The 14,263-nt window shown below is 40.4% G+C and overlaps 1 protein-coding gene across 1 annotated transcript; it reads right to left on the bottom strand.

Moving 5' to 3' along the window:
- Positions 1 to 3,928: 3,928 nt before the first annotated feature.
- On the bottom strand, positions 3,929 to 14,059 carry LOC114656026 (tumor necrosis factor receptor superfamily member 9-like). The gene is made up of 8 exons (XM_028807401.2): positions 13,925 to 14,059; positions 10,491 to 10,718; positions 8,522 to 8,641; positions 8,298 to 8,435; positions 7,648 to 7,717; positions 7,376 to 7,509; positions 4,870 to 4,986; positions 3,929 to 4,724 (listed from the first exon to the last, which is right to left on the bottom strand). The coding sequence occupies exons 2-8, from the start codon at positions 10,624 to 10,626 to the stop codon at positions 4,600 to 4,602; spliced, it is 840 nt and encodes a 279-aa protein (XP_028663234.1). The 5' UTR covers positions 10,627 to 10,718; positions 13,925 to 14,059; the 3' UTR covers positions 3,929 to 4,599.
- Positions 14,060 to 14,263: the final 204 nt, after the last annotated feature.

The raw sequence follows: 14,263 nt of genomic DNA on the forward strand, positions 1-14,263 counted from the left end.
CGTTGTAGGCGCCTTCGTTCATTGTTTTTATCTCTGCAGTCTCGTTTTTGTTTTTCTATGGGTGTGTTGTTAGCTAGAAGTCGTTTGCTGTTAGGAATCATAATTGAATTTACTTTTAACACTGAATTGCCTTAGTTTAATTCAAAGAAGCCACACTGAGAGCTGCCACACTGAGTGCTGGCACTGGGTAGCGGAGTAGCTGCTAGTACTGTGGAGTGCAGAACACTGACCGCTGGCACTGTGGAGTGGCTGACTGCTGGCACTGTCAGTAGTCACCACTACCTCAAGTTTAAATACATAGACACATATAGATAGACGGCGCATTCACTGTGTTTCCCAGTAGACACGATACGTCAGCGCGTCAGCCTTATTGTGAGCAGCAAAAGTGCCATTTAAACTAATACAGGTAGACATGGAAACCGGGTTTTCTGATGAAAAAACAATAACGTTTAAAACAGTACCGTTTACATACTGTTTTTTGGCGAATCGTTTAAATGCAAATATTTATATCCATTTATACACTAATAGTGGCAATTATTAAATAATAATAATTATAATTATTATTATTAAATAAGTCCTCCCATATAAGTAACATTTCGGGGACTGCCTTCTTCTATCTTCGAAACATTTCCAGACTTTGTCCTGTTCTTACTCAACACAGTACTGAAGTATTGTTTAATGCCCTAGTCACCTCACGTATAGATTACTGTAATGCTATTCTATCTGGCATCCCACAAAAACGTATCCATCGCTTACAACTTCTTCAAAATTCTGCTGCCAGGATAATATCCTGCTGTTCTAAATCCACTGAACATATTACACCTATTCTCTCTCAACTTCACTGGCTCCCTGTTAACTACAGAATACAATACTAAATATCGCTCTTAACATTTAAAGCTCTCCACAACCGCACTGATCTCCTCCAGACTTAAACTACGTCTCGCTGACTCAGATCCCGTAATTTGAGAGTATTCAGTCTGGCAAAATGGTGCAGCCTTAGTTTGTGGAAGACAGACACAACTGAAGACATGAGCATAAAGTGATGGTTGTCAATTTCAAACTATGTTTCCTCAATGTGCTCCTTGAGAAAAAAAAAAACATCAAGTTTGAGAAATGTTAACAGCTAACAACAATCTACATAGTGACTAAATACGTTTAGCCAAAACGTTGTTTGGAGGCTCACTTGAGCACATAAATGCATAGCTTTGCTAGCTTAGCCTGGCTTAGCTAAAGTAACGATTATAAAACGGGATTTTCTAATGGCCAAATATAACCAAAACAATTGTTCAGCCTTACCTATGAAATGAAATCCCCCGGGATCTGGTTTGGGGCATACAGCGGTTTGTACAATCCCAAGCTGCACATTATTCATTACTGCACTCCACAGCAGTGCCACTCACAATATGGCGGCGACGTTGACGTACGATTCTGCAGGTTATGAGGCGTCTAGTTATTCTACGTCTATGTTTAAATGTCACCATGGCAACTTCTTGGCGTGCACGCTTTACATCAAGTTTAGTTTACAGGTTGTGTTGTATTGTTTGGGCGCCACTTACTTACTCTGGGAAGCCGCTGGGTTTGACTCTGGGGCGCTTTGCAAGTGCCCTTTTGGCACGGGTTTCGTCTGGCATCCGTGCATGTATACAACCTTCGTAAACATTACTAAACGAAGATTGTTTATGCGATGGTGTGCGCGTTCATGTTCGGGCGGTGGTTATATTGTGACCTGAAGTTTAGTTTACAGGTTGTGTTGTGTTGTTTGGGCGCCACCTACTGAGTCTGGGAAGGCGCTGGGTTTGACTCTGGGGCGCTGAGGCACAGTGCGCATGCGCTTCGGTGCGTCTGGCATCCGTGCATATATACAACCTTCGTTTAGTAATATAGATCTGTGTTAATAAAATGTTTTGAAAGGGAGGGTCACAAAGCATATAGTTAAAGTTCTGAGAAAACAAAAAATATGCAATTTTTGTCTTGGAAGAATGAAAGCACTAAAAAGCCCCATCATTAAATAGCAAGTTCCATTATCTGTTTGGCCGCACTTCAAATTACAAAATGAAAAACTGCAGCCTCTGTGGATCTCCAGGACCGTAACTGAGTTCCCCTGCTGCAAGATGACGGGAGTCACTTGGGTGTAATGGAGCGGTTTTTAGTTTCCCTCTTCAATGGAAGCGCATATATCACCAATATTTGTGAAGAATGCCCTGTCAAGAGCAGCCTTGCAAGAACAGAAAAGAAAAGAACACAAAAACTCAAGTATGATGAAAAATTGAAAACAGTAAGCTGCTGGTGCAGTTTTTGACAAGCCACGTACAGGATTTCCGCCTCATACAGTAGCAGCTCCTCTCTGGATGTGGGCGAACATGGCTCACTGTACACGGCTTCCCTTGATAATGTCTAGTCAGTAATAACTTGGAACCACAATTCTGCGGTTACTTAAGAGATTATGAAAATTATGGTGGGGGGAGGGGAGGAAATGTGCATCTCAATGGCAAAGCAGTGAGCCCTTGCGGCCTCCCTGACATTGGCCTGCATGACCGTAGAAACTTAAAAGCATGAATTACTTGGATTTACATTTTTGGCCTTCTTCTTTCGGCTGCTCCCGTTAGGGGTTGCCACAGCGGATCATCTCCTTCCATATCTTTCTGTCCTCTGCATGTCCTCTCTCCCCACATCCATAAACCTTCTCTTAAGCCTTCCACTTTTTCTCTTGCCTGGCAGCTCTATCCTTAACATCCTTCTCCCATTATACTCAGCATCTCTCCTCTGCACATGTCCAAACCAACGCAATCTTGCCTCTCTGACTTTGTCTCCCAACCGTCCAACTTGAGCTGACCCTCTAATGTACTCATTTCTAATCCTATCCATCCTCGTCACACCCAGTGCAAATCTTAGCATCTTTACCTCTGCTACCTCCAGCTCTGTCTCCTGCTTTCTGGTCAGTGCCACCTTATCCAACCCATATAACATAGCTGGTCTCACTACCATCCTGTAGACCTTCCCTTTCACTCTTGCTGATACCTGTCTGTCACAAATTACTCCTGTCACTCTTCTCCACCCATTCCACCCTGCCTGCACTCTCTTTTTCACCTCTCTTCTTAGATTTACATTTTTGGCCTAAACTTGAATAATCAAATAATGGCTCACCTCCCCTGTAACTATGCAAACTTTACTCAGATTATTTCATTTTAGACATTCCAAATTAGAGAAGGAACAGAACCCAACACCTTCCATCATGCAGCTGGGATGGTCTGGGGGCTCACATTCCTGATTCATAAACCAGAGGTCCTTGGTTCAAGACTGAGTAGCGAAATGTCTTTTTTTGCTCCATTTTTGATTTTCTTTTTTTAAACAAAAGGTTTCTACCACAAACAACATCCCAGAAATTGAATAAAGGCATAAAATGGAAACAATCATTCTATACAATTAGGCTTTAGCTGTATGGTACTGGATTGAACTTTTTAAACTTTAAAAACTCAAAGCTCACACTCTGAATTGAAGTTAAATTTCACAAGCCTTTGTTTCCAACTCTTTTTGAGTGGTGGTTTGGCTTTTGTTGGCATTGATTTTATAAACTTTAAACCTTACAAGGTCAAAGCTGTACAGCTGGAATTCACCCAAACCCCACTTGGCTCTAAACACTAGTGAGTGCAAAATTTCGTAAGAATCAGTCCATTCTTTCTCGAGTTAAAGTGTTTACAAAACATTTACCACAGATACACAAACATACAGACATGTATTCCAAAATGTTCTAAACATATTCTAAAAACATCAAAATGTATTTTTTTAAGTTATTGATTAAAAAAATAATGCATCTTCTATACAGTATACTATAAGAAATATGAAGAAAATAAAAAAAATACATATATTACATAAAAATACAGTGGGCAAGCACCCTGCCCAGGATTTGTTCCTGCCTTGCGCCCTGTGTTAGCTGTGATTGGCTCCTGCAGACCCCCGTGACCCTGTGTTAGCATGTAGCGGGTTGGATAATGACTGACTGACTGGCAGTCTGAATTAAATATTGGCATGTGTGGTTCTGTCAGCTTCCTGAGTGTTGCCGCTGGTGAATAGATCAGGGAAATAACAAAGTACATAAAGAAACAAAAAAAGGTTCACTTCAGAAAGACTGCTCTCCTAAAAGTAATGGCACATTGTCACCATGGAGAGCCCTGCAGGGGACATTCCATGAGCTTTCCCAGAGTTTAGCATGACATCTTCAGTATTCCAAAAGATGTGGACTGGGATTGATGGGAGCCCTCTGAGCATCCAGACAAACGTGATGTGGGCGAGCCATTCAAAAATGGACAATTTCCTTCTATAGGCATTAGCAGGAGTGATGTTGGTAAATTGTTCAAAAATGGCAAAATGTCTTCGGTGTCAGTTTCAGAAGCTGTCACTTCTCGTTCCATCTGTGCTGCATGCACATCCATGAGTCTCTAGGGTGACAGACGGTTCAGTCTTCTTGAACTGGAGTCCTATAGAATTAAATGTCTTAATTGAAGATGAGGATAAAATCTGAAATGCTCATCACAGTCCTTCATTTCATCCTAGTGTGTTCATACACCATGCTACTCCATCTTAGTTTGTCTGAGTGGTGTGTCACGCTAACAGGAGTTTGCTGCACATTTCACTGCTGTCTTCACTGTCTCCCTGCTCCTCTTCAGGGCACCGACAGCTTCGGGTGTCCTCTTCTTGGGCAACTTGGACAACAGGGGTCTTGGCCACTGAGAGACATGGAGATGAGAATTACTATTTAGTGCTGATATACAGTAAGTTTAGGACCCCTAAACTCTTACCCTAACATGAGGCTTTAAAACCTGACAGCTGGCCCCCTGCAGCTCCCTCACATACACACACAAAGACACCCACCTGGTAAGCCTGCACCTTTCTTCTTGTAGATGTGTGTCACAAAAAACATCACCAGCACAACTAATATAACTATCATGGTCACGCTTGCAGCAGTCAACAAAGCAGCCATTTCTAGACCTGTGGAAATTGAAAACAGTGTGAGCCGACTTATTGATGAAAAGATTGTCATGGAAGTGTTCAAACAAACAGAAGCACTTACTGGTGTCACATTTATAAAACTTGCATAGACACAAAAAAGAAACCCAAAACGTGCATACACAAATTTAAGTCGGGATTTATAAAAGAAACTTTGACTGGAGAACTTGCATATACTCATGGCAACTCTCACCTAACTGTACGCAACATTTTGGAGAAACTGGGAAACGATGACACCCTTGATAAATAATGTACGTTGATGTGGCAAATACACTTAACCTGAAAAGTGAGGAGTACATTGTAAAGACTATTTTAGTTGCTTTTTAACAGGGCCAATTATGCGAATTTGCACAAAAGAAGTTTTTTGGTTATCCTCAGTTTATATCAGCTACCTGTTGTCACTTCTCAGGATTAGAAACCAATGCAATGCCTTGTCAAAAATTGAATTAAGCAAGAAAAGAAGTTTGATTCACTCCCTGTGTACAGAAAGCTATAAATATCAAGCCCTAGAGCCTATTCAAAGCCTAGTGGTTTGACACAACATGGCATGTTTTGTACTACATGAAGGGTTTGTTTACAAAAGGAATGAGCTTTTAGGGACTGGCAGACGTTTTTTGCTTAGTTGTGGAGCACACCATAGGACTCCTTAACTGCACGAGTCTGGATGTGTCAGGTGGGAGGCTTCTCTACCAGCCAATGAACGTCTGCAGCATCGTGACTGCATAATACATTTTTAACCCTCAACCTCATTGATATGGAGCCATACGACCCCCACTTCTTAACCCACCTACTGAGACAGCTGCCATTTCCTCTTTCTAAGGCATTATTTGGATGTGATGTGCCTCTTAATGACTCAGATATTTCTGTTAGTACCCCCCTGATTCCTCTGAGCTTCTGACTCACTTCTTGGATGGCTGTGATCACTTTTGTTAGGATATGACGACCCCTGGACACACTGACCACATGTGGAGGGGGGCCTTGGGGTGGCACATGAGACTACTCTGAGACCGGTCACACTGTAGTTCTCCTTAGTGGCATCTTCACCAGCAGCCATGATGTCAAGATAAAGATTGCTATTAAAAGTCTCACAGCTGTATATAATGTACTAATGTGGTTATTTCTCTCAAAAGCACACATTATGTGTTTCCCTTGATTCCTTTGCAGCTGTCACTTCTGCCACATCCGTTTCTCCATACTGCTCTGACATAATGATGCATCATAAAGCATCTCTCACTATTGATTCTATTTGCACATCAGAGCGCACGTATGTGTTCTGCCTCTCTGGTCTCAGTTGCACTCACACTCTGCACTGATAAACAATCAGTTTCTTCACCTCTACCTTGAAGTCGGACTATTTTTTCAAGTTTCAGGCATGGTGAGGCTCTTAGAGGTCACCACATGTTACCATCCAACATATTTGCACTTGTTTGTGAAACCTGCACTTAGGCCATCAAATAAAGATCTTTTGCATACCTGTACTTCAGAGACTCAAACTTCTACCTCTTCAAAGTTTTGCTTTTTACCGCTCTTCTCTTGTCAACATTGTCTCGCCTTACAAGTAAATCTGTACATTACATATTTACAAGACTGTTTAGCATGGTCCATATACGGTTGTTTCAGAATGTCAAGTAAAACAGTTTGAGGTGTACTCACAAATGCACGTTTACAAGATGACTGTGATTTATAAGGGTAAGTTGGGTATGCTTGTGCATATGCCAGGCTTTACAATCAAATTTTACGCATTTTCCTATTTTTGGGTGTAAGTATACTTTCACAATCAAATCCATGCAAAGTTTTATAAATGTGACCCCTGGGATGAGTAAATTGTGCTGCACTTGAATAGAAATTACACTTTATTTACACCTGTTACTTGAATATGAAGATGACAGATTATATATGCATTTCCAACAAAGAATTATTCAAATTCCTATTTTGTTGCAAGCTTGAGTATTTTCTACTTTCATATCTACGGTTCAACAGTATTGTGGTCAAAAATCTCTGTCAATCTTTTGTAGCAGAAGCTGAAGATTATACTGTATGCATCGTTATTCAAGTATCCTCAAGCAAACAAGGCCCTGCTCGACTGTGTGTACAAGAGAGCAAGTGTCTTTTCTCAAGCGCTCTCTTGTGTGACTTTTTCATTTTCTGACAGCACCTTTTGTAAGAGTGATTTCAGCAAGTTTTCCGTTGGATGTGCCCTAGACTGAATATGTGTGGCAGTCCTTGTGATGACGTTATACGGTAGCTACTCTGTGTAAACGCTTTTCAGATTTGGTAATGCCTTGCATCAGTTCTGCCAAAAAATATTTTTCTACTCACCACTTTCTAATGGAAAATAAAGGTTCAGAACAGAAAATAATGGGTGGAGCACCTGATTGAGTGTTGGGTTTCTTTGTAACCACGACAGTCATGGCAGTCACTGTGCTTGGTGTAGTCTGGATTGGCTCACAGAGCACGTCGCTTTCAGCAGTGCCGTTCTGCTTAATAATTTCTCCATTTCTGCATCTAAAAACATAAGAGAATAGTGAACAAGAGAATGGCCAGGACTACAAACTGTGTCCATTATTGCCTCAACATCTCTTAATCTGTTTTCTTTATTTTCTTTCTGCTCTTCTTCAGAGCACATGTTAAGGTATCAAGTACCTTTTTTTCCATGGCTTGCAAATCCCATCCACCTTGTCATTGAAGGTTCCAGAATCACATTTCTTGCAACCTGTTCACCAGAACAAAGAGCATAGTTCATCAGTCCCATTTACTTAATGCTGTAAAGTACTGTATCTCCTTTATCATAGCCTACTTAGCAGTTCACCTTTCTTACATGTTTCAATCAGGTAAGACAGGCATGGATTGTCTACTAGAAAAAAGTTCCATCGGGCTGCTAGACTGGGCTGTTGCTGTTAAAGTCTGACAACGCCCACTCATAAAGACCCCTTGTGAAGCTGTACTTATTGCTTATCCTGACCCTAAAGGTTATGCTGAATTGACGGTCATCTTCAAATTTTCCACTCTGTGACTCACTTAGTGATGTGGAAGAAGTAGGCGGCTAATGATATATTAATTGAGCTAGTTAAAGTTCAAGTGAGAGCTTACAGTCAGAATGCAAAGGTCCTGACAATACTAGCAGTCAGCATAGTTTCCTGAACAGCTTGGGCAACAGACATTAATTGCTACATAGTTAGAACAGTGAAGATGGTGACATTAGTCCCTCAAGTCAAGTTGAAAAATGGTCTTTTATTTAACCACTCCATTTTGTGTTTGTTTGAACTACAATACAAGTTGTAAAAACTACTTACCACTCTCGAAGGTCTCTTCTCCTTTGCCACATTGCTTTATGCACCTGGAACATTCTGCATCCACACACTTAAAGCCTTCCACACAGGTACACACTGTGTTTCTTGTACTTGTGCAAGGTTCCTTGACAGTAAGTTTACCTATACAGAAAAGAAGAGTTTTATATCGACACCTGAAACACCCCACTTGCCAAATCTTACTGGCCCTTGTGCATTCTGATCCTTACCAGTACAGATCCGACATCTTGTGCAAGAAGAACTTTCTGGGTCAATATTGAAGGTGCCGGGCACACAGGAAACACACAAAGTGGATTGATCAGGTCCACACACTCCGGTATGGCGAGAACCTTAGACAAATTTTCAGATAAAAATATATATAAGAATTCTAGTTCTAGTATGCACTACCTAAATATCACCTAAGAAGGTCATTCAAAATAACAGGTAAATAAATTACAGATGGTTCCTTAAGTATTTACTGTTCTCCTTTGTTTCTTGGTTTAATAAACAAAAAGCCAGGATGTACGGGAAACATGCTTTGTTATTTTATGCTCCCCGGCAGCTAAAATGTTCTTAACAGTAGACTACTCTCGTCTTCCATCCATCCATCCATCCATTTTCCAACCCGCTGAATCCGAACACAGGGTCACGGGGGTCTGCTGGAGCCAATCCCAGCCAACACAGGGCACAAGGCAGGAACCAATCCCGGGCAGGGTGCCAACCCACCGCAGCTCTCTCTTCTTGTTATTGTTTATTACTAATTTTCTATTTTAAAGAAGCCTGGCTACCAGAGATCAAACACATGAGATTTACAGACACCTCGACAGAACCAAAACACAGTTTCATAACTTTGGTTTTGTCTTAATCCTTTAGTTAGCAAATCTAATGCTCGAGTCTGCAAACTTTAATATATACAATTCTCTAATCTGCTTTCTATATTCCCTAATCCTGACTAGAGCTGCCAGGAGCCATTGTTAGCCTATCACTGGGCAGATGTAACACAAATTCATCATGGAGCAATATGCAGACAACAACTGACCTAACAGCATCATTTTGGACTAAGAGATGAAACCGGAATCCCCAGATTTATAACCTTGTGAATGGTGATAAGATACAAACTTCTTACAGAACTGGACCCATTCCTGTGAGAGATCAACAACATCTGCTTCTGCTGAATTCCAACAATAGATGGAATTCAAAGTAATCCGATCCCAGTCTCTGCAATGGTTAACTAAAGTTCCACAACAGACCACTAGATTATTCAAGCTACAGATTCTGCTTCTATTTTGATGGTTTGCATGGCTGATGAATTCCACTGACCTGATATCCAATGTAAACTAAAGAATGAGGCGACTCTGTCCAGGATTTAGGGGATGCAGTATTATCTGGCCTAAGGTCACATAGCGGGTTCTACTCAGTCTCATCTCATGTTTACTCAGAGTGTCTGTACATGTTCATTTTTTGACATACTGTAGTATGACAAAAGATCAGAACCTGAGGGCATGTCTTAGCGCTGTCAGACGGCCTGTCATAATCACTTTATAAGGTCAGTTAACAATTTTCTGTATTTAATTTCATTTTCTAATAATAATAAACATTGTGAACACTTTTATTTAAACACTGATAATAAAATCATGCATGAAACAATTACCAAAAGTAAATACTTGATTTTTAGGATTAAATGCTAGTATGTACAAAGTAATTTAACAATTTCAAACACCTTAATCCAATTCAGTGGGTTCAAGACTGGAAACAGACCTGGCTATTGTAGCCCTCCACTGCAGAGCGCACTCACGTCTCAAGCACGAAAGATACGAAAAAAATAAATATTGCTCTGGTTGACAAGAACAAAGTGCCGAGATTACAAACAGCAGCGCTATGGCACCACCTGCAGGCCTAAAACTCTTTTAAGGGATTGGGAATAGCGACAAAACTTCAATTTCTATTTTATAAAAATATCTTTTTTGTGCACAGTAGGTATTAAGCCTGATAGCTTGTCTTTTAAAAATAGATGACCATCGGTGGCTGAGTGCAATACAAATACTAATGTTGACAGTTACCTTGCCTGACACTCTGTAAGCCTCCCTTTACATGAATAGTGTTAACCACATTTTTCTCATACCACATACACTTCAATGCGTTGCTTTATGCTCAGCATTCTCCTTCTGTATGTCAGCTACATACTTTTCTGATACGTACCTGCAGAACACTTTTTGCAGCAGACGTTGTGTATGTTACTTCTGTCGGGCTCCCAACTATCACATGCGTGCAACACTCCACAGCTTAGAAAAAATCCACAGATCGCCAGCGGCAAAAGAGCGGTGCAGGTCTTCATGATGCGCTAGTTGGCCAGTCAACTCCACACTGAGAAGCACGCCTTGCCCTCTTTGTGCTTCACACTCCTTTCCGCCTCACACTGATGATGACCTGTAAAAATGCACTCAGTCAGCCCCCACAGTCCTGATGTCACATAGGTATTTGCAGAAATCTTTGTATTACATTCAGGGGATTCCCGTCTCAATACGTCTTCGCTGTACTCCCACCACTCAGTTTGCGGTCACCAGCAGTTCTCTCATCTTTATCAGATTAGCTGCAGCCTTTCCATACAGTGATTTAGAAGATCAGGATACATGGCAATTGTTTCAGTGGAGCACAAACTGGTTAATTGACTTGCTGCGGAATTGTGCAGTGTGGAAGGTATTGACCTGGCAACTTCCTCGCTGGCAGTTCAATTTTATCTCATCAGGCGGTACTAAATACTGCCATCCTTGAGTCTATACCAGATCTGCTTGCATTTTTCTGGCATAAAGTCAAAATACATGCAGCATTTCTTGTTTCTGTGGGTTATGCTAGGTTTACTGATGTTAACAGCATTCTTTCTTTTCCCCTGATTTTCCCTATTATTCCTATTTCTTTCCTTAATCTGTCCACATCTCCATTCTAAACTGAACATGCTAGCACTGACAGGGCTGGACTTTACAAGACTTGTGCTCCGAGTTTCAAAAAATGTTAAAAATAAATCTCACATTCACACTTCCTAATCTCTGGCATGAAGGGAATATCATGGGGCTTGTTCTACCTTAAGTTGTGAAAAGCAAGTAGCATTATTACCCAAAATCGATAATGGACATGATTACTTTAAGCACTCGATGTTTTCTACTCTTATGGCATATTAATCTGCACAGCTACCTCACAGTGACAAGGATCTGTCATCATTTACCAGTCTGGTCACTGTGTGAAGTATGCATGTTCTCCTTGTATCTGCGTGGATTTTCTATAGCCCATCCTGAAGACATAGCCTCTTGTCATTGCTGGATATTATTTCATTGACAGATTCATGGCCTTGGTTTGAAATATTTTTTTTGCAGTTGCTGGTTTACCATTTCAGTTTTTTAAGTATTTTGTCTAATGAAGCTAGTTAAACTTCCTGTTTTTAAATCTGGTCTGTCAAAAATAAGTTCTGAGTTCTGCTTTACCAAGAAATTGACCTACAGAATTGTCAAAATGTCACGGTATATTTGCATGAGGTTTGCATGTGCTTGTTACTAAGACATGTCTCTTTGTCATTCTGAAACACTTGAGAAAGTATGTGAGTCCATGGTTTCAAAAAGCAGAATTATGTGCTGCTCAATGGGACTATTATTTGTGTCCATATCTATATACTGTAGCAAAATGCTCTCCTACTCTTGTGCCTCTGTGGGTAAAACAGGAATTACGTGGAGATTCAGGTCTCTTGTACTCATTTAATCTGCTTCCCCATATCACTGAATTATTCTGTTTTTCAAATTGAACAGATGATGAGGTCTTATACAGCAGATAACCTCTACTGATATCTGTTGTTCTCAATTAAGACAATTTATAAGCAAAGGACCACAAAAATAAGAAAAACAAAGTTTAGGCATCATTGTCATCAGTTGTTTTGAGAATATACTGTACATGCTAGTACCATGGAAGATGAGAGTATAGGTCTCGGAGACATATTGTATTAAAGATCAGACCTGTAATTAATTCTATCCCAGCACTAACCTGATTTTTGTAACATAGAACATATAAGTATTCATTTGAAAAATAAAACACTGTGTTTTGATTTTTTTTTTATTAAAACATTGATAGTAACTGCACTCTTGTCTTCCATAAATGTACTGTAATATCTTTTTCTTTAAGCACTTGAAATCATTTATTCCAAAAACCATAATTTGTTTGAAAGCTGCCATAATAGTATGGGATGCCATATTTCCTTATCAAAATTATCCTTTCTGTTCTGTCAGTGACAAGCATTTAAAATTAAATTTTGAGACTGCAGACTAGGAAACTCTCAATAACACTATGTAACTAGTACTGGGTTATAAAAATAATATTTCTCCAATCTATGTAGCTTCACTAGCAGACAGTCACTCAAGTCTCCAGTACTCAGTAAACAGACAGTTTCCCAGCATGATGTTTTTATATACACAGTATGTGCCTCCATTTCAAACTTGCTGAATCAAGTTTAGGGTCACAGATGGCCAAAGCCCACCCCAGTGACACCGTATGCAGGAACGGAACCAAGAGGGTGTCAGTCCATTGCAGGGAACACTTGTGCACACTGGGTCAATTTTAAGTTACCTGCTTGTCATTAGTGTGCGGGAGGAAACCCCATGCTGGGAAGGGAGAACATGCAATGACCACACAGATATTGACTGGAAGGGTTTTGAACCAAGTCAGCTGTGCCACCTCACAGCTATGGAACACTTCCTAAAATTCCCAAATATACAGTCAGTATATGTTACGTCTTGACCACTTCCCAATTCTCTAGTAAATAATCAGGTCAATTTCATTGCAATATAACTCTTGCTTATTGAGAATACTTACCGACATATCTACAAATATAAAACATTGAAAGAACAATTCAAATCAATGCAACATTTACATACATTTACAGTAAATGTATACTGTACATATATTTAAATAATTTAATATAGAGATGTATCTTATATATCTATTTAAATAATTTAATTCTAAACGTATCAATAGCCTTTATATCAAATGCTTCCAAACGTGGCATGCCTGCTGTATCAACTTAGTTGTGATTCATATTTTATGAATGCAAGAGGAATTCAGCTGAAAGAAGTAACTGGATGTGTTATACTGTATGTTGATTTTTTTGGACTTCCAGTCTAGGTCAAATGAATTGTTCTATTATATAAACACATAGCTCTTCCTCAGTCATCCGTAGACCCCACATTCCTGGTTATAATAATTCATTACATTTATATAGCGCTTTTCTCAGTACTAGTAAACACATCTGTTCCTTCTATGGGTCTCTCCTAATAGTCAAAGCGGCAGTATTTGCTGTTTCTTAAGCTTCAACACTATCACTTCATTTTACAGTACAGAGTTTGTATATCGGTGTTCGTATAACCCCATCCTCATTTAATGTAGTTGATACTTTGGAAAACGGTACTGGACATAGTCCCGCCCCGTGTCCCCGTCTACTGTTTTTTTAAAAAATACCCTCTTACTATGAACCCTTGACTAAAGAGACCTTCAATCTACGAGTTAAACGAGGTTTCTGGTGTCTGCTATCACGTCACCCGGTCTGTACATGGCAGGAAAGCGAGACGCTTTAAGTACGTTTAAAGAGAAGCACATACCTGAAGTCCCGTCCGCCGAGCCGAGTCGCAGCTACTCGTCTGCTCACAGAGCGCCAGCCGCTGGAGTGCGTAGGCGTGTCACTTCACTTCAAAATTCAGTTGTGATTCACGCAGCTCGCGCTTGAGCAACCTCCTCTTCACGTGACTGCCACGATAATCAATGTAGAGCGCGCGCGCGCTCACTCGCGGGGGCTAAATGCTAGTGTTTCGCGTGGCAGCGCGCGCGTCCGTGTAGTTGTTTGGTTGTTGTAGTCGGATTTGCGTCAGCGTTTGGGCTTTTCTTGAAGCGCATTCATTTTACCCGAAATCGCGTCGGTCGTACTGATTGATTTACGATTC

Source organism: Erpetoichthys calabaricus, chromosome 8, assembly GCF_900747795.2.
Source record: "Erpetoichthys calabaricus chromosome 8, fErpCal1.3, whole genome shotgun sequence".
In the NCBI taxonomy this organism is placed as follows: Eukaryota; Metazoa; Chordata; class Cladistia; order Polypteriformes; family Polypteridae; genus Erpetoichthys; species Erpetoichthys calabaricus.

Bases quoted from the DNA above. Each gene is read 5' to 3' on its own strand.
- LOC114656026 (XM_028807401.2), bottom strand. From the start codon at position 10,626: ATGAAGACCTGCACCGCTCTTTTGCCGCTGGCGATCTGTGGATTTTTT. The intron at 8,642-10,490 runs GTACGTATCAGA...AATTTGTCTAAG, and splicing joins CTGCAAAAAGTGTTCTGCAG to GTTCTCGCCATACCGGAGTG. The intron at 7,718-8,297 runs GTAAGTAGTTTT...TCTGGTGAACAG, and splicing joins AGAAGAGACCTTCGAGAGTG to GTTGCAAGAAATGTGATTCT.